The sequence below is a fragment of the Arachis ipaensis genome, chromosome B8 (genome assembly GCF_059453495.1).
Source record: "Arachis ipaensis isolate K30076 ecotype BB chromosome B8, ASM5945349v1, whole genome shotgun sequence".
Taxonomy (NCBI): domain Eukaryota; kingdom Viridiplantae; phylum Streptophyta; class Magnoliopsida; order Fabales; family Fabaceae; genus Arachis; species Arachis ipaensis.
This window is the reverse complement of record NC_142443.1, coordinates 7,902,302-7,923,463: the sequence shown is the minus strand read 5'-3', so window position 1 is coordinate 7,923,463 and position 21,162 is coordinate 7,902,302. Positions and strand designations below refer to the sequence as shown.

Here is a 21,162-nt window from a genome sequence, read left to right as displayed (position 1 = left end):
AAAATAAATATTATAAATTTTAAATTTTAAACTCTAAATATAAATCACTAATATAAAATATAATAAATAAAAAAGTGAAATTTAGTTTTTTAACTCTATTTTTTGAAAAATTTAGGATTTAAGATTAATATTTAATGTTGTAATTTAAAATTTATAATAACAATAATTTTAAAAGATTGGATGACACTCTTGCTTAAAATCATAGCTTAGTACTAATTTGCTATTAGCCTTCCTATCATGGGGAATGTACTACTATTTTAGCACTGATTAGAGGGCATACAACTTCAAGTATAATGAAAGATAAACATATTGTTGCATATCTCTCCGTGATTATCATTATATAATCATGATAAGTACATTAAAATCAAATACTAAAATCAACTATTAGATAAAATACATATTAGAATATAAAATATATATTAAAAATATAAATATATAGTGCCTAATTTTATAATAATCTAATAATAACAGGGGCAGGGCAAACTTCAATGCTGCTATCATCAAATTAAAAATTAAAAAAAAAAATGTTGAGTTAAAAGTTAAAACTAATGGCCGGCAACACTAGTAAAATATTGATGCAGCACAAATACGAAAAGGGTATCAAAAAATATATAATTCATAGTGTAGTCCATCTCAAGAATCTCCCTTCTTTTAATTACAATAGACACGGCGTAACAATCGGATATTCCATGTGCTTTTCTCTTCTCCACACTCTCTATAAATGGTTGACTTTGCTTTAATCCTTTGATTATTACTACTAAAATCAACATCATGTGGAACTGCATGAGAAACAGCAAAGTATCAGCAGAAGATACTGATGAGAATGAGCCGGTAAAGAGACGCTCTGATGGTGATCGTACAAGTGGAACTAGGAGGATTAGGTTGGTGGTGAACAAGGAAGAGTTGAGAAGGATGGTGAGGGAGAACGATGCTCAGCAATATGCTTCTTTGGCGCAATTACTAAAAGATATGAAGATGAGAGAAAAGAGAATGAGTGAGGTTGAAGAAGAACATGATGGAGGCATGAATTCTTGGAGGCCAGCTTTAGAAAGCATTCCAGAGGTATAGTTTTGGTGTTATGAACAGTTCTATGTAAACGGTGAATGTATTTTATTTTTATTTTTGTTGTTGTTTGACGTATTTACGAGTAAGTTGTTGAATTCTACGTGGTTTGTAAATATGACGTAATTTGAGTAGTATGCAGAGGTTCTAGGTTTAAACCCCATTAGTCTCGGTTTGACTAGAAGAACTTCAGAGATGTAATATATATGAAGGTATCATGTAAGGAGGATTGTTCTATAGACTATATGTGTTGGCGTAATAAAACAAAACCCCTTAGGCCGTTCATGAAAATTTCTGCTCATAAAATGTTTCGTATTTAATGTATATGATGCATCATCATCTGACAAAAACGATGGTGAGTGATCTTGGCTAAAAACGGCAAAACAATTTGTTGAGGATTTGGCATGACAACAAAAATATCAATCTTAAAAAATGAAAATTGTGTTATATTGGGGATTTTTTTTTGGTAGGGGGAGGTTGGATTCTCCCCTTGTAGGCTCCGCCCCTGCAACCGGTCACCATCGTGACTGTTATTAAACCCATGTTTAATAAATTCAGTCATTAACAAATATCCATTCGAAGGGACTAGCTTCCGAACTCCGAAGGTTCATTAATAATATCTATCACTCCTGTGTTCAAAAAAACCACTAATATGAAGAGGCATTATTATTTATTAGTTCTATTGAATCCTACCACTGGCACAACGTGAGACTCATCAGAGGCTACATATGCAGCTGTCATGCGATTTCATAGTTTTCAGTCTCTATTAGGACACAATTTATCTCATTTTTACTATTCTTTATCTTAGAAACGGTTCTCTTTTGGATGAAAGCCTCGTTGATGTGTCTCAACTCTCAATTTTTATTTAATTAAAATTACTACAACGGGCATTGTTATAAGGAAGAGAACAACTAGGGAACCAAAAGCATATCAGCCAAAAGTCAACCAAAATGTGTTTGAATTCTATGAAAAATTGGGTTTTGGTTCATGCTCCGTAATCTTAGGAGCAGTTTTTAAACATTATTCAAAAAATGATTTTAATTAAACAGTTTTGTTTACTATTTGACTGGTCACATTTTGGTTCCATATACTTTAAGGTGTATCTGACCAACGGGATTATATGCGGAATAGCTAAACGTACGATGATTACTTTTTAGCATTCGTGTGGATGAAATAATTGATAAATCAAGTATCCACCACTTAACAATTTCAAAAGACCGAATTCCGTATGCCATTGGCACCGGCTTATATATAAATTACAATTGTTCCCATTGTTCAATAGGCAAGCCGATCACGGGAATCAATGTACTCAATAATGTTTCACTTCACATGCCTAAATATATAAACACCTGGAAATGTCAAAAAGTAAAATTGCCTCCCTCAAAAAAGGGATTCTTTCCTATTTATTGAAAAACTTATTCTCATTTCTCACATCAACTACTGCTAGAATGGTAAGAAGTGTTAAACATTTCCCATCAACAGACGGTTTTTCACTGTGAAATGAGGTTCCTGATGACATATGGGAGGATGCCTCCGTGGTCAAAGTAAGCCAGTTCCACCTGAAAGTACCAGCGTGTTAGAATAGATCACAATTGCATCAATAAGTACAGCAAGAAAGAAAATCAAACATGAAAACAATGAAAAGTTTGAATTACCTCGGTGTCGAAACGAACTGTGCAGGTGAAAGACTTTCCAGTGTTGGTTGTGACAGTTACATCTTGACCAGGCCTTATGTCACTGATTTTATTTGGAAGGTCAATGGTGTACCGTTCATGGCCAGTCAACCCCAAAGTCTCGGCATCCTCACCAGCTTTGAAGCAGAGAGGAATAATACCCATTCCTACCAAGTTACTGCGATGAATTCTCTCAAAACTCTTGGCTATCACGGCTTTGACTCCCTACCATTTGACATAGAAGAATCATCAAGAGTATTCGTCTCAGCATGTTGAAGAAATCTAAAAAATCGAATAGAAAACCCAGCCAAATCACAGGCCACAATATTAAACGGAGGGACTCACCAATAGCATGGGACCCTTGGCAGCCCAATCCCTTGAACTTCCACTACCATATTCAGCTCCAGCCAGCACAATGGTGTCATGTCCTTCATTCTTGTATCTCTGAAATAAGGGGACCATTCCAAGGGATCAGCACTCGAAACAGCACATTGCCATTAACTAACTGAATAAGAAAGACATGATATATTAATGCACAGAATAGAGCCAAAAGATTTCACAAATTAGCAAGCATTTGTGAAATAATTAGCTCTGAAGCATTTGACAAGACACTGTAAGCTGACGCTAATTAGGAACAAATGATGATTATATCAATACCAGATAACATCATATCAACTTGATCATGTTGCCACCAGAAGAGTTAAATAAAAAGAATGTCATACTTTGGCAGGGCACAACTCACCATTGCTGCATCAAACACATAAAGCTTCTCTCCTGTAGGAATGTGAACTGTCTTTGGGCCAACTTCACCATTTAAGAGCTTGTTAACAATGCGGATGTTGGCAAAAGTTCCCCTTGCCATCACCTCATCATTGCCACGACGACTTCCATAAGAATTGAAGTCCTTGCGATCCACTCCCCGCTCCATAAGGTACTTTGCAGCAGGACTGTCTTTGTGAATACTTCCAGCAGGAGAAATGTGATCAGTAGTTATACTGTCACCAAAATTCAGTAGGCAATAGGCATCTTTAACACCATGAGCTCCAGGAGGATCCATGGTCATGCCCTTGAAGTACGGAGGTTCGTGAATATATGTTGAGTTGGGATCCCACGAATACAACTTGTCAACAGGAACTTGTAGTTGGTTCCACATAGGGTTACCCTTGGTAATAGATTCATATGTACTTCGGAACATGTCAGGCAACACACTAGATTGAACAGCCTTGAATCAAGAAAATCGAAGTTAATTGTCATGTACAGTATAAACATCTACAGTGTGTGTCATCTCTGATTAAATAAATAACTAAATAAGAAGACATTTACCTGTGCAATTTCTTCAGTGGATGGCCAAATATCCCTAAGGTAGACATTCTTGCCATCCTTCCCTGTCCCTATTGGCTCCTTTTCAAAGTCAATGTCAACCTAAAATATTTAACAAATACAGATGTTATATTTTCTAAACTCTGGAGGAAAAAGGAATCTAATTCCTAATAAAATAAAGGGTACACCAGGTTTAATTAAAGCAAAAAAGGCCATTAAACCACTTCACAAACTAATAGTCTGAGATATGACATCATCTATCAGAAATATAGTGCATAGCCAATCAGTGTTCATCAAGATCCAAAGATCTGGCAGTGTGTATCCAACTAGTTAAAAACAACAAGGCACAATGTTAATTAATTAGCAAAAATATCACTAGTCAACCAAAACCAATATACACACATTGATACACTTATTATTGGCCTCCAAAAATTTAACTTGTCAGTTCTGTTACATGTGACAGGCTCAGTTGTTGCTGTACTTGTTTTACTTCCAACCTTAGCATTTTAATAAATCTTAGGTTACTGGGGTCTAAAGAGAATTAGTCTTTACTAAGAGATGGAAAATCTGATAATGTGGAAGACAAGGACCAAAAACCTTTTCTCTACATGCTGGAAATATGAACTATGCATGCTTACCGTGCCAGCAAGGGCATAAGCAACAACTAGAGGAGGGGAGGCAAGGTAGTTAGCTCTTGTCAAAGGATGTACACGGCCTTCAAAGTTACGGTTCCCAGACAATACAGCAGCAGCTACAACGTCTGCATGAGAAAATGTAGGAATTAAATACAGAAATATAAAGCATAATATATGTTTACAAGGTTTCCTAAAGTTGTAGAAAAGAAAATAATTGTGAGAGAATTCACAGAAGTTAGCTTCAGTAATAGAAATCATATTTGATATAAATACCATTTTCTGAGATAGCAGAAGCAACTGATTCATCCAGCTCTCCTGAATTGCCAATACAAGTTGTACAGCCAAATCCAACAATATTGAAACCCTGTTCATTTAGATACTTTTGCAGACCACTGCCCAAAAGGTATAAAACATCCAAACCTGAATTCAGTATACATTCTTTCCAAATTGAGCCAAATACCAAAGTACATTATGAAAGAATTAATTAAGATTCTAAAAAGGATAAATAACCTCTGATGTAGGTATTTTGTAACAACTCCAGAGCCAGGAGCAAGACTAGTTTTTACCCAAGGCTTAACCTGACACAGTTACTCAAAGATCAATATTAATATCAAGAAAAGAAGAAATAAAGAGGTCCATATCCAGGACATCACGTTGATAAGCACAAACACGGCAGATTCTAACATTACTATTATTGGTGCCTAACCTGCAAACCTAGATCGTGGGCCTTTTTGGCTACAAGACCAGCCCCAAGCATAACACTTGGGTTTGATGTATTTGTACAGCTTGTAATTGCAGCAATCACAACACTGCCATGCTTCAGCTCAGCTGGCTGCCCATGGAAATTAAATTTCGCAACTTTGCCTTGTGCTTCTTTTGGTATTGCAAATCCCTGCAATCAGAGAAATATTTTGGATGTAATTTGTCTAGGGTTCTCATCAAGCAGAAGTACATGAAATATGGACTATTACACTACAATATGTTTTGTGGCAGCTTCTGTGTCTGCAAGTTGAGGCCAACACCTTTGAACAGTTAAAATGACCAGTGTTCAAAACACGCACAAAAGACAAACAAAATAGAAATGTTTGTTGTGCTGATTTTGGTGCGGCACCGTGCCATCTTCCACCATTAGATGGGGTCCTCATGGATACCACACTACATCTAAGATGAGTTGGCACAGGGATATTAAAATTTAAAAGTGATACTAAATAGAAGTCAATTAGCATTTATCACCAAAACAAACAAATGGAAAGATAATAGCAGGTTCGTTTAAAACAAACAAAAGATATTTCAAGAAAATTGTAAGAAATGAAATAACCAATGGTTCCTATAAGACCAAAAAGTGATAAAATTGTATGAATATTACAGCACTACTAACCTTAAAGCCCACTTTGTTATCAAGACATGCACGCCAATCGGACTTCATTTCTTTCAAAGGCACTCGATCATGAGGTCTGTAAAGAGTGTCACTTAGTATGACAAATCAATGATGAAAGACAAGGCAACATGTAAAATACTGTAGCATCTTACCTCTTTGGCCCAGAAATACAAGGTTCAACATCATCAAGGTTCAATTCAAGGTAGGATGAATAAGCTCTATCTTGTTGAGGCTGCATTTATAGAAGATAAATTAACATTCAAAATATGGACATTTTATCTTCTGGGGGCTAAATGCAAGGATTGTGCATGATTATTCAACTATATTACCTCATTATAGTCAACAAACATTTTGTTTGCCCTGAGATAAGCCTCTATCATTGCCACCTATATTCAGCCAAAATGGAGTTAAATAAGTCAAATCATTGCCACCTATAAGCACTTCAGAATTCAGATCACAGGCAAATAACAGATGAGTTGATACTAACAGTCTCGTCACTTCTTCCAGTTAACTTTAGGTATTGTAATGTAACATGATCTACGGGGAAGAAACCCATGGTTGCTCCATATTCAGGAGACATGTTGGCAATAGTGGCCCTGTCAGCCAATGATAACTCACCCATACCATCACCTATAGAAAACAGCCACCGGTAATTAGAAAGACCAAAACAACTTTGGGAAAAAGGAAAGGAAAGAAATGAGAATTTTATTACCATAAAATTCAACGAATTTTCCAACAACACCATGTTTCCTAAGCATTTGTGTCACGGTAAGAACCAAATCAGTAGCTGTAACACCATTGCGCAATTTTCCAGATAACTTGAACCCAACCACTCCAGGTAATACCATGCTCATAGGCTGTCATTATCATAGCACACAGCATTAGTATCACCACCGTAGATTAACCACTTGCTTATTTTGATAAAAGACTTTAGAAAACATATAATTTCAAAGAAAATACTCTCTTTTTTTCATTTTGATAAATTAACACCCATTCATTACATGTAGGTTAGGATTCAGAAATTCATATACCTGTCCAAGCATAGCTGCCTCTGCTTCAATGCCACCAACACCCCATCCAGCAACGCCAAGTCCATCTATCATAGTTGTATGGGAATCAGTCCCAACCACACTGTCGGGATAGAGTAGACCCTCATTGTTGAAAACAACTCGCCCAAGATATTCGAGATTGACCTGAAATCAGGACAACATAAATCCCCAACACTAACAGCCAGAATAATGTATAAATAAATTCCATGAAGTGATTCTGAATATGTGCTTCAAAACTTACTTGATGTACTATACCAGAACCAGGTGGAACAACAAGCATATTATGGAAAGCAGTTGAGCCCCATTTAAGAAAAGCAAATCTCTCCTTGTTTCTCTTGAACTCGAACTCCATATTGGCTTGTACAGCATTCTCTGACCTTGTTACATCAACCTGAACTGAATGATCGATGACAAGATCAACAGGAACCTGCCAACACTTACTAGTTAGAAAACATGTAATAAATGGGTAAGGGAGTTAGTTTCAAGTTCTATTTTGTAGCCACTTAGAATAGTTTGTTACTAGGTGACCACTTTTCAAATAAAACAAATAGGTTCATAATAAACCCAAGACATAATTTGTTCTCAATATAATCAATCACTCCCTATTACTGGGGATATATGGGGAAATACTTTTGAGATGCTATGCATGACTGCGCTAGTCATCTATACCAATTTCAGAGCTTTTTTAGCAGCTTTGAAGTAAAGCCAGTAAAATGCAACATTTAAATACCAACATTACAATATAAAAGTTAAGTGTCAGAGTGGTTTCTATTTTCATTTGTTGTTTTCATTTTTGGTATTTTCTGTTTTTAGAATTTTGTGAAGGAAAAACTTAAAATAGAAAAAGCAGGATTTTGTTGTTTTCACCAGAAATAGTGCATTGAAGATTGAATTTGAAATTCAAAACATTGTACATTGCATGGCAAATAATAAGAGTAACTTAGTAATTATGAGCTCATGGCTCATATGTTACTCCATGATGCATGTTTAAAAAGTTGAAATCAGTTTGGTGGCCTCCAGGAATGATTTCACATGTATGTATGTAACCAAAGCACATGAAAGTTATAAGAAATAAGAGCGATGTATACCAGAGGATTGATCTTGTTAGAATCACTGCCAAGTCTATTCATAGCATCACGCATGCAAGCCAGATCAACAACAGCTGGGACACCAGTAAAATCCTATAAAGAGGTAAACAGAAAAGGTTAAAAGAAGAAATCCCACTACTCAATATTTCCTAATCCATATGAATAACGCCCTGGCTGTATAGAGGGGCCAAGCATGTACCTGCAGAAGGACTCGAGCAGGTTTGAAAGGAATTTCAACTTGCTTTACAGCAGTGTTTTCCCAGTCAATAATCTTCTCTACATCTTCTTTACTCACTTGGAAATTGTCACAATTACGGAGGGCAGATTCAAGCAGAATTCTGATAGAGTATGGTAACCTATCTGTTCGGCACCCATAAAATTGAGATGCAGTCATTAAGGAGAATGATATTCAGAAGGAGAAATTAGTCCTTCCTCATAACACTTGATTAACCAAATCACATCAATTTAACAATGTATCTAAACCGAAATACAGCCAGACCATGGAAGCAAAGTTACCAATCCTTGGGTCCTTGAGAGACGGAAGGCTGTAGTACTTTCCGAACTCGCCACCTCCAGGCTTAGGAAGACTGGTAAGGTTTCCCTTGAAAGGATTTTCACCAGCTGAAATTGCAAACATGTCAGACAACTAGCTGAATCAGTGTGTTGCGCTTAGAGAGTCAGAACAGAGAAGACAGCACTACCAGGTATTGGCAATTCAACTACATATCAAAGCTATTTTGTCAAGCCTACATAATGAGCTGATTTGAACTGCTTTGAATTATACATGCATATAACGAACCACGCAGCCGTTAAACGAAACTCGAAATATTTAAATAGCAGCTGAAACACCCGTCACTCAAACAGTTCATGCCAAAAATGGATGACCGAAAAAAAAAAGCAGAGCCTACATGTGCAATACACACTCATACTCCTCACGTCATTCATGATCAGAACATAATATTCAAAGCAGAGAGAGAAAGAAGAATTGAAAAATCGGAAACGAAGAATTGCTAGCGAATCAGTTAGATCGGAGAGCGGAGTCAGAGTGTGTACCCGCGGTGGCTAGCTTGCGGTGGAACCGCTCGAGGACGGGAGCGGCAGCCCTGATCTGAGAGCGGAGGCTGAGGGGAGACCTCCAGTGGCTCCAGCGGGCGGCGACTGAGGAAGAACGGAAGGCGGCGGCGGCGGTGGATGAGAAGGCAAGGGATCGATAAGAAGCGGTAGGGCGAGGAGGAGGAGAAGAAAGGAAGGTTCTAGAAAGAGAGGAAGAGATGAGCTTAGTCCTTGTTGCTCTGAGGAGCATAGAGGAAGAAGAGGAATACGCCGTCATGTACATGGCGATCACGCATCAAACATCAAAAGAAAACAATGAAAGTTTGAATTGGAAATGATGGAAGAAGAAGAAGAAGATTTGAGGGCGTGTGGTGTGAGCGAGCTAGCTAGGGCTGTTTCTGCGTCTCTTCGCTTCTAGAAAGAGTTCTATGTATTTTGCAGTGGACCGTTTGTGTATCTTTTTTTTAATATCTTATGACTTTATGTTATGATGATGACGATGAATGTAAATGTGCATGTGAATGTGCTCTCAGGGCACCGCACTCACCAATCACCAGTGTGACATGAACAAATAATTACAATTATACATCATTGTTTTAATTTGATGATGATTTATATATATGGGTTAGGACCGGGGTTGTGTGTGGATGACTCTAGTGTCTGAAATGTTCGTGTTCAATCACCACCATTCAAGGCGGCAAGATAGAGATGCTTCTATCTGCCTACACACGCTGTATTTCGTAGTGTTTTGTATACGGTGAATTCTATGGTGTCTATAATTTGGTGCCTAATTTGTTTGTTATAGTAATTTTTGAATATTTAATAATTATTTATTTTTATACTTTTAAAATTAAATATTAATTTTTAACTTTTTTTAATAAGTTAGACAAACACTTTTAAGCACTATAGCAATCACCTTTGTATATTTTATGAGTATATGATTTGTCTGGTATAATTCTGAATTCAAATGAAAGGGTGTCTCGTTAAAGGGCATGACTGGGAATAATGGAATATCTTTCTAAAACGTTCTTTCTTAAGACACTTGTATCACGTTTTAATTTAATATATGCAAACAAAATTAATTCTAATATTTTATTGGGGTGTATTGTACTTTTATTTTATTTAGTCAATTTTAAAATTTATTATTCATAAAAATCATTGTCTACTTAACAAAATCCTTTTGTTATTATTAAAAATTATATAAATAGAGTTTCGTTATATTATATTTAATAAATTATCCTTAAACGGGTGTTTATGGGTGGTTACTTATTTATAAAACTTGTTTTTTTAGATAAAAATTATAAATTAAGTGTTACTTACTTATAGTATTTTTGTGTGTATTGAGGTGAGCCATTCATTCTACACATAAACATAAAATATAATAAGATGTGATATATTTTTAACGCTCTAATCAATCTAATATATATGAAAGAATATTGCTAGGGCTAGCAATTTTTTTATTTTTAGGCCAGCAAATAATCAGCATTAGTATTTTTTTATCCCAAACAAAAAAAAGCCCAAATGTACATAAAAAACGTGAGTACATACTCTTTACTATAGGCTCTTTTTCTTCCTCAAAATCCCACACACACTCTCTCTACACTCTTGTAGCGCGCCCTCTTTCTTGCTCTCAACGCTGGAGCACACTCAACACGAATCAGCATTCGCTCTACACGAATCAGCTTTACCACAGGCTCTTCTTCTTCCCCAAAATTCCACCCACACACTTTCTCTCTCTACACTCTTGTAGCGCGCCCTCTTTTTTGCTCTCAACGCTGGAGCACACTCAACACGAATCAACATTCTTGAGCTCACTGTCCATCCCCATTAGCGTCTCCAATAGCAGCGACGTTACTTTCTGTGGCAGCATTTCTCAGCTCTCTATACATTTTCTTTCGTTTCTATTGATGTGTTATACTTCTGCAAGGTTAATGTGAAGGTTAATTAGTTTTTATTTTTGTTCATTTATTGTTTTTTGTAACTCTTTCTTTCTTGCTGTCCATCATTCTATATCCATTCAAAACATGCAAGAAAAAACTCATAATGGCACCAAAAAATATGACTCAATGTTTCTTGTCTACTCATGAAAATCTTTAAGCATTCTATAATAAAAATTTCTTTTGATTTTGATTTTGATTCATCATATCTTGTTTATGAAACTTAGGTACTTTTAATTTATAAATTTTTGAACAAATCCATTATGTCATTATCTCAGTTATTAACAGAGCTTTGTTATGGTAAAATTTTGATAATAACTACTGTACAATTGATTACTAGATTTTTTATTTGTGTTTGTGTTAATAATATGTTTCTTAATAATATGCAATGATGATTTAAAATGGAAAAAGATCCAGATATTAAGATGCCGCAAAGAAGTACAAATACAAAGAAATCTAAAATAGGAACAAGAAGAAAAATGCAGCAGAAAACTCTTGAAGAACTAGAATCTCGGGTATGCACCCACTTAAAAAGAGATTTTGCACACTTTACTCATGACACTTTGCATCCATTTTAATGAAATTTTGCACACATAAATCAGATAGTTTGCACCCACTTTAATGAGATTTTGCACACCTTATTCAGCACAATTTGCACCCAATGTAATGAATTTCTTGCACACATGAATTAGACAGTTTGCACCCACTTTAATGAGATTTTGCACACATCAATTCGACAGTTTGCACCCACGTTAGTCAGATTTTGCACACTTTACTCGTCACAATTTACACCCAGTTTAATGAGATTTAGTGATCAAGTGGGTAGTAATCAAGTTAAACATCAAAATAAAAATCAGAGTTCATATCCTTCATCCGTGTAAAATACTTCAACATCTCCCTAGCATTCATTTCTTCCGTAACATTACGTACCTTTCTGCTGAGATAGTTCCTAACACCTTTTTCCATTAAGTTTATCTTAAAGAAACCCCCCGCTTCACCCACCAACACTTGATATGTTTTGCTTGGTCGTCTCATGCCTGCTTCATCATTCCTCTCAATGACTCGACACATGTGCATACTCATCTCCCTATTACGTGTCAACAATTTTGCCATTTCTGGATCACAAGGATTTGAATGATACAAACACACCTTGGATATAACCCAAAGACTCTCCTTATTCAACCTAATAGAAATCCTTGTGGGGCAATTGTAGTTGGTTCTAGGGTTGGTCTTTTCTATTGGTGAAACTCTAGACTTGCGTTTTTCCTCCCTATTGCAAGTGATCATTTGATTCTTAGGAACCTTATCTTTACCAACTCTTCGAGTAAACCTTATCTTAGTAACAAAACCAACGCGCTTGGTATAATTCTGATAAAATTGATTTGCATCATCAGTGGTTCCAAAATACATGGCAACCTTGGACACATCCTGTAAAAAAGTTAGCATACATTAGATAGTAAAATAAAATCTCATTAAAGTAGATGCAAACTGTCTGATTCATATGTGCAAAATCTTATTAAGGTGGATGCAAATTGTGCAAATTGTGCTGAGTAAAGTGTGCAAAATCTTATTAAAGTGGGAGCAAATTGTCTAATTCATATGTGCAAAAGATACATTACATTGGATGCAAAACTGTGCTGAGTAAGGTGTGTAAAATCTTATTAAAGTGGGTGCAAAATGTCTGGTTCATGTATGCAAAATTTCATTCAGATGGATGCAAAGTATCCTAAGTAAAGTGTACAAAATCTCATTAAAGTAGATGCAAAATATATTGAGTGAAGTATCTCAATTACTCTTAGATATTGAATCAACAAAACCCTTTTGCATAAATAAAAATCCTTAACAAACTTCTAATAAGTTGTTGCTAATTGGTTGGGACATAAAACTAACCACTATTTTTATTGTTGCTAATTGGAGTTTTTTTGGTGTATTCAAAGATACTCCACATTAAAGCAAGTTAATTCAGTTGAATACAGTACACACAACTATAAGATTACAAAATGGTGTCCCCTATTTAATGTTCATACAATATTATAAAGTTCTCTAACTACTAACTAGTTTGTAAGGTTAGAATACAACTTTTTGTCAAAAAATAAATAAATAAATAACATACCTTTTTGAATCCCATAACTATTCATCATGAGTCATAAGATCATAAGGAATATATCATACTACTAAGTACTAAATATTTATCTCTTTTTTTTTTTCTCTTTTTCTCTCTCTATATCTCTCCAAATTTTTGTTTGTTCATCCCTCTATTGATTGCACTTTTTTACTTTAGTTACTTTTAGGCTTTTATGAAATTAATTGTACAAAAGAGAATGCAAAACAGGACCCTACAACAACAGACTGCACACTACCTATTAACTAGCTTAGCCTCACTTTCCTAACCCTTGGAAATTATGTAGCTCCAACCTCAAGAAAATCATAGAACATGTTTACTGTTATAGAACAATTACAAAATTGATGCTTCTTGTTAGAAACAAGAGAGCAATCTAAAGAAAGTATTTTTGTGTATTATTCAGGTTGAGGAAAAGTACAATGTACAAGGGGTATATATAGCTGATAGTAGAATCAAAGTAATAAAAGTATAGGATCCTACAATTAATATACAGATATGCTATATAAATACAAATAATACTAATTGATCTAATTCGATTCTAATTACTCTCTTAACATCCCCCCTCAAACTCAAGTGGGAGCTAAGGATACCATCTTGAGTTTGGATAACAGAGTCCGAAAACGAGTTGGATGATGAGCCTTTGTGAAGATATCAGCAGTTTGATCCAATGTTCCAACAGCGATGAGACGAACAGCACCAATAAGAATACATTGCCAAACAAAGTGACAATCAGTCTCAATGTGTTTGGTGCATTCATGAAACACATCATTTTGGGCAATCTGAATAGCACAGTAGTTGTCACAAAAAACATCAGTTGAGGATGACTGAGGAGCACCCAAGTCCTCGAGAAGCCAACTAATCGAGATAACTTCAGCAGTGGTGTTAGCTAGAGCATGGTATTCAGCTTCTGTGCTTGATCGAGCAGTGAATGTTTGCTTCTTAGCTTGCCAAAAAATCAGAGAGTCGCCAAGAAACAAACAATAACCAGTAGTGGAATGACGATCAGTGGGATCACCAGCCCAATCAGCATCTGAGTACGCCTGAAGGGATAAAGATGAATGAGCAGAAAAATAAAGGCCATGGAATAGGGTGCCTTTGATGTAGCGAAGAATGCGAAGAACTACCGCATAGTGAGTAGTACGAGGATCCGACAAGAACTAGCTAAGATCATGAACTGGATAGGTGATGTCTGGTCGGGTGACAGTTAAGTAGACGAGTCCTCTGACAAATAGACTTTTGTGTGGTCTAGAATTTCACTAATGAATTCTCGTTGCAATATAGTTTCTAAACCAACAATAGTCCTTTCATACAAAAATTTGTTTGTCACAAGTAACAAACCCCTAAATTTATAAACCGAAGTATTAAACCTCGAGTCGTTCTCCCTTAGAATTGCAATGAAGTGTCTTGCTATTGGTTATGAGGTATGTTTGGAGTTTTTGAGATTTTAGACAAGAAATGTAAATGACAATGAAAGTAAACTAATAACTATGAAAGCCTTTGGCAAGGTTATGAGAATTAGAAGTCCTATCCTAGTTATCCTCCTCAACTGTAACCACAAATTGTCCATTGCTACCACTTCGTTAATCTCTAACCATGGAGAAAAATCAAGTGGATGAATCAACTTGATCCCACAAGTCCTAGCCAACTCCCAAGGGAAAGACTAGCGTTAGTGGTATCCAAGTCAATTAGCAACTTCTAATTATCAATCAACAAAGGAATTGGATAACTCAAGCGTCACTAATTACTCTACCTAGGCCAAGAGGGATAAAAATCTATACTAAAATCCAATCAAGCATTTCATCAAACACTTGGGAGGCACAAGAGAAAAGCATAGTAAATTGATAACAAAAATAGAATCTAGCAACAATTGAGTGTAGGAAATTGACAACAACAATCAAAGAAAACAAGATCTGCATGAATTACCTTAAATTGCATTAAAAGAAAATAGAATGAACAAGAGTAGATCTACAAACAAAATAGAAGAAAGTAATAACAACAATGGAAGAATAATGAATGTAACAACAAGGAATTAAGAAGAAGAGGTAGAAGAGAGCATGAATTAAAACCTAGATCTAAGAATTAAACCTAATCCTAATCCTAATTCTAGAGAGAAGTGAGAGCTTCTCTCTCTAAAACTAAAACTAAAACTAGCCTAATGTGTGTTATGATAGATCCCCCCTCTCCCTTCAATCCTTGGTCCTTTTGAGTGTTTTGGCGCCAAAGTTGGCTTGAATTGGCCCCATAGGCCTTGAGAATTCGCTGGCCACGTTTTCATTAAAAAATCATAAATTAGCACCGACGTGTACGCACACAGCACGCGTACGCGTCCATGGGTGACTTCGCAAGGTGCGCGTAAGCGCCTGGTGCGCGCGCGCGTCCATGGCCGAGTTCAACTCTTTAGCTTTTCATGATCTTCTCTACTTGCATGCTTCCTTCCTTGCTCCCTTGATTCATTCCTAGCCTTTTTCAACCTGAGATTACTAACAAACACATCAAGGCATCTTATGGAATCAAGGAGAAGTTAAAGTTATCTAATCAAAGACCAAAAAGCATGCTTTTTACACTTAGGCACAAATAAGAGAGAGATCACAAAATCATGCTAAATCATTGGCTAAATGTGAGAAAAGGTTAGCAAAATACTCTAAATCCAACACAAGATAAACCCTGAAAACGGGGTTTATCATCCTCCAACTAGCTGTCAATAAAGAGTAGGATTATCCAAAACAGTGCCATCCATAGGAGTAAAACGAACATTAGGCTCAAGAGGAGTAGACTCAGTGTGACAATCTGTAATTCCGGCTCGAGCAAGAAGATCTGAAGCATATTTAGCTTGAGAGAGATAGATGCCATCATCGGTGGATATGACTTCTATACCAAGAAAATAGCTGAGAGAACCAAGATCTTTCATCTCAAAAGTACGTTGAAGGGATGTCTTGAGATCAGAGATACCATCAACATCATCTCTAGCAATGGTCATGTCATCAACATACAGAAGTAGAAGAACAACTCCACGTTCGCTTTTATGAATGAAGAGAACATTCTCATGAGGGCTGCAAGTGAAACCAAAATTGCATATGGTAGTGCTGAACTTGTCAAACCATTTACGAGGAGCTTGCTTAAGTCCATAGAGTGCCTTGCGAAGGAGACAAACTTTGCTAGGAGGATAAGGATAACCTGGAGAAGATTTCATATAGACCTTCTTTTTCAAATCTCCATTAAGAAATGCATTTTTCACGTCCATCTTACTGAGAGACCATTTTTTAACCGCAGCAATGGCAAGAAGAGCCCGAACAGATGTGAAATGAGCAACAGGAGCAAAAGTCTCTTCATAGTCAATACCATACTCTTGCGTACAACCCGGAGCAACCAACTGTGCTTTATAACGGTCAATAGAATCATCAGAACAGGTCTTGATCTTGTATACCCATCTGCTTCTCACAATTTTCTGATTGGAAGGAGGATCAACCAAATTCCAAGTGTGTGCTTTTTCAAGTACCTGTATTTTTTTCTGCATTGCTTGTTGCCAATGTGGATTTGTGGAGGCTTCTCGGAATGACTTAGCTTCATATTGATTAAGAATAGTAGAAAAACAATGATAGTCAAGAAGATGAGGAGGTGGATTTCTTACCCTAGAAGAACAGTGGGAGAAGCGGACATGACGGTTGGAGTAGGATCGTCGTCCGGTCTGGAATCATCGGGAGATGGAGAAGGCGGAAGAACAGGAGGCCGTGGAGGGAAACTCGAGATAGAACCTGTAGAATCATCACTAGAAAAAATATCAACATTAGGATTAGTGAAAAATGGTGACTGAGTAGGAGGAATGGACTCAAAGGAGGAGAACCAAGAAAACATGTGATGCTCCTAGAAGACAACTTGACGAGATATACAAATACGTTTAGAGAGAGGATCCCAAAATGGATAACCCTTGTGTTCAGTGCCATAACTAAGAAAACAACACAAACGAGCCCAAGGTTCAAGTTTACTATGCTCATGAGGCTGAAAAAGAACAAAACAGACACAACCAAAAACTCGAAGAGAACTATAATCTAGGGAGGTATGATAAAGACGCTCAAAGGGAGTAACGTTACCAAGAATAGAAGAAGGGAGTCTATTGATAACATGAACATCAGTAAGAACAGCTTCACCCCAAGTACGCTTAGGACACGAATAAGAAAGAAGCATTGCACGGACAGAGTCAAGAATGTGACGGTGTTTGCGTTCAGCTCGGCCATTTTATTGAGACGTACCAGGACAAGAAAACTCAGACAAAATACCCTGTTCTGCAAGAAAGGTTAAGAGTTTGAAATCATGGTATTCCATAGCATTATCACGTCGAAAAACCTTAATGACCTTGGAAAACTGAGTTTTAATCGTAGTAGTAAAATTGATATAGATTTGAGATAACTCATGGTGACTAGTCATCAAATAAACCCAAGTAAAACGTGAATAATTATCAATGAAAATGACAAAGTATCGAGCTCCGCCCATAGAAGCAGTGGGAGCCGGTCCCCAAACATTAGAGTGAATGAGATCAAAAGAAGAGCAAGCAAAAGAGGAATTATTGTGAAAAGATAAAGCAGGTTGTTTGACAGTTTAACAAGAAATGCAATCAAAAGATTCATTTAGAACCTGGCCCAAAACACCTAGAGACACAAGAGGACGCAATTTTCCTAAGGAGGTGTGAGCAAGACGTTGATGCCATAAGTGAAGGGTACATGGAGAAGAAGCAGCACAGAGATTTGGTACAGGAGGAACATGAAGATTCTCGAGTTCAAACAACCTTCCAACCTTACGTCCAGTCCCGATGATTTGTCCCGTCCGAGGATCTTGTACACGACAACCAGAAACAGAAAAAGTGACATCAAAACCCAGATCAACAAGTTGACCAACAGAAATAAGATTAAAGTTTAATTTAGGAATATAATAAGTATGAGGAAGATTAAGAGTCGACTGGGAGATAGAACCCTTGTGTGTTGCTTGCAAGAGGGAACCATTTGCAGTATTGACAGAAGGTCCATTTGTAGTGGTAGACAGAGACGAGAAAATATTACGCACCGGAGACATGTGGTTAAAGCAACCCAAGTTAAAATACCATTTAGAATTACCTGGAGAGGTCGAAAAAGCAGCAGGGGTATTACTAGAAAGGGAGAGAAGATGCTGAAGAAGAGATGCAATATCAGATAGAAAGACAGGAGACTGGTTGAAAGGTGCAGAGGTGGTAGATTTAGGAGTAACAGCAACAGCAGAAGCAGACTCAGGACGTGGTGGGCGAGTAGGACAGGTAGTAATCAAATGTCCCGAGAGCTTGCAATAGTGGCAGAACAGCTGTGAACAATGGTAGCTAATATGACCTTTCTGATGGCATGTGCGACATTCAACAGAGGGACAGACGAAGAAAATGTGCCCAAAACGATTATAATTTTGACAGAATTTATCTTGTCTGTCTGTGGCAGCAAAAACATCTGATTTTTCTATAATAGTAGACACAGAGATCAAAGAGAGGAGAGAAAACTGTAATTTTGGAGCAGAAAATGAGAAATCGGAGTGCAGAATCGAAAAGAGCTCACCAAAAATCTTAGGAAGGGTCCCATAGTCTGCCACGTCAGCGGCCACGTCGGATGACACGTCAGCAGGGAAGGCCACGTGGCGCTGCGTGGTTGGAGGAGGAGAACACGTCAGTAGCCGATGAGGGGTGGAGATGGCAGCGGGTTACGAAGCAGATCGGGTCGGGCGCGCGGGTTGAACACGGGTTCGTGGAGCAAACTGCCTGACACGTGGCGTGACGGAAGCCGTTGATCTGGTGCGCTGATCCAACGGCGCTGGAAGGAGAAGAGCTTCAATCGGATAGGGAACTTCGAGCGGCGCGTGGTGGCGCATCCGGCTATGTCCGGCGATGATTCCGGTGGCGTTGGAAACTTCACAACGAGGAGAAGGCGAGGGTAGCGGCAGTGACGAACCAAAGAATCGGGAAGGCGTCGAAAAATGATCACAAAGTACTGCTGGGGGAAACAAAGTAAAAGAGCTAAAAACCAATTGTGTCTGAAAAAAAAAATAACCTAAACTCTTGATACCATGTTAGAAATAAGAGAGCAATCTAAAGAAAGTGTTTTTGTGTATTATTCAGGTTGAGGAAAAGTACAATGTATAAGGGGTATATATAGCTACTAGTAGAATCAAAGTAATAAAAATATAGGATCTTACAATTAATATACAAATACGCTATATAAATACAAATAATACTAATTCGATTCTAATTACTCTCTTAGCACTTCTACTTCTACTTAGAGTTCTTAGCAGCTAAGGTAAGATCAGTTTCATTGAGCACGCATAGTGTCTTATTATCTATTTTTCTTTCTTATTTATTTCTATGCTTATTTCATATAAATTAATAAATTATTATTTTGTTAAAAAGCCAAATTAGGTAAAATACTATTTGAGGATTAATGTATAAATCATAATTGGATGTCTCATTTTTAATATAAAAATTTTAGATTATGGTTCAATAGATTTTAGTATGTTTGATGCTTCAACATGGTGTCTTACATTAAAATATAGAAAGACAATAGTAGTACATAACTTAAATTACACTAAAAAATCAAAACAACAAACAAGAAACACTAATATTTTTTATATTTTCTGTCTTAGTAATTTCATCAAACAGTTGGTTTGTATTAACTGTGCATTGTTGCATTATGAAAATCAAAATCGAATAAGGTATAATTTGGATTCTGTACATTCAGTTTAAACTCTATTATGAAAAACAAAAACAGCATACTTTGCGAGCTCAGAAATTCATAATCATAATCATCATTGTGTCCATTGATGCACTATGAAAATCATTATAAAAATTCTGAAACTAGAAGAGAGAGAAACTGCTTACTTCAATATTCTGTTCTTCTAACACTGATTCCACCATTGACATAGAGCGAGAGAGTAAAATTCTGAATTGTTCTGCAGTTGAGAAAGAATGAGCGACAAAAAGGAGAATTTTTATCCAAGAGTAAGAAGTGAAACTTCACAACCTTTATCAATAAGACTGCGATCGTCGAAGAGTCTAAAAATTGAGATATCCAGCTAGTTCCTTAGAGAAGAGCGTGAGAGAGATTCGTTTGTAATAGCGTATACGCACGTAAAATTTTTCGTATTATAATGGTATAAAAATACATACTAACTAAATGATGATTAGATTTTGTTATATTTGCTGATTTCTGAAACTTTTCGTATATGAAATTATGAAAATATATTCGTTATATCTAAAATGCTATTATACCGACCCAAGTAATTTTGATTTTGATTTTATTTCATTTCATGGGCGTGCATAAATAGAGAGAATCTTTTATCTTAGTAAAGTAATGGAAAGTAGTAGCTCAAAGCATTACTATTTTATTTCAGTAGTGATAAAAAAAAAGGGGCATGGAAAGTAATAAATTGATAATAAGGAACCTGCAGTAGGGGATTTGATCCCATGGAGATAGAGAGAACAAATTTGAATAGGAATACGCAATTGGCGTGGTCAAGTAGTATAGTTCAACTATTTCTTCCCCCTCACGGATTAAGACACGACATAATGTGTTACACCCACAACTCATTCACATGTACACTCACTTGATGTGTCTGGTAATGAGATGGCATATATTTTTGTTATCCAAAGTATATTTTATCCAACTCAGTCACTAATTAATCTCTAAATGTGCTGTAAATTTATTTAAATTTAAATTGTTTTAAAGCCACTTCGTGCTTACAACAACGTACAAACTCTTAAGTTTTGACAATAATTTTAAAAAATAAAAGAATAAAATCTCTTATGACTAATTATTTAATGAAATAGAACACAAATATAACAAA

At 36.4% G+C, this 21,162-nt stretch overlaps 2 protein-coding genes across 2 annotated transcripts; one reads left to right on the top strand and one right to left on the bottom strand.

Annotated features, from left to right (window-relative positions):
* Positions 1 to 678: 678 nt before the first annotated feature.
* LOC107612259 (uncharacterized) lies at positions 679 to 1,312 on the top strand. Its single transcript, XM_016314054.3, has one exon. It carries the CDS (start codon positions 772 to 774, stop codon positions 1,066 to 1,068), a length of 297 nt encoding a protein of 98 aa, XP_016169540.1. The 5' UTR covers positions 679 to 771; the 3' UTR covers positions 1,069 to 1,312.
* A 950-nt stretch (positions 1,313 to 2,262) lies between these two features.
* On the bottom strand, positions 2,263 to 10,287 carry LOC107612826 (aconitate hydratase, cytoplasmic). The gene is made up of 21 exons (XM_088496741.1): positions 10,175 to 10,287; positions 9,259 to 9,969; positions 8,722 to 8,826; positions 8,405 to 8,565; positions 8,206 to 8,298; positions 7,359 to 7,544; positions 7,100 to 7,261; positions 6,781 to 6,925; positions 6,556 to 6,698; positions 6,398 to 6,454; positions 6,221 to 6,300; positions 6,069 to 6,144; positions 5,397 to 5,582; positions 5,201 to 5,268; positions 4,964 to 5,082; positions 4,694 to 4,815; positions 4,059 to 4,157; positions 3,478 to 3,957; positions 3,081 to 3,179; positions 2,718 to 2,960; positions 2,263 to 2,621 (listed from the first exon to the last, which is right to left on the bottom strand). Exons 2-21 carry the CDS (start codon positions 9,539 to 9,541, stop codon positions 2,553 to 2,555), a joined length of 2,976 nt encoding a protein of 991 aa, XP_088352867.1. The 5' UTR covers positions 9,542 to 9,969; positions 10,175 to 10,287; the 3' UTR covers positions 2,263 to 2,552.
* Positions 10,288 to 21,162: the final 10,875 nt, after the last annotated feature.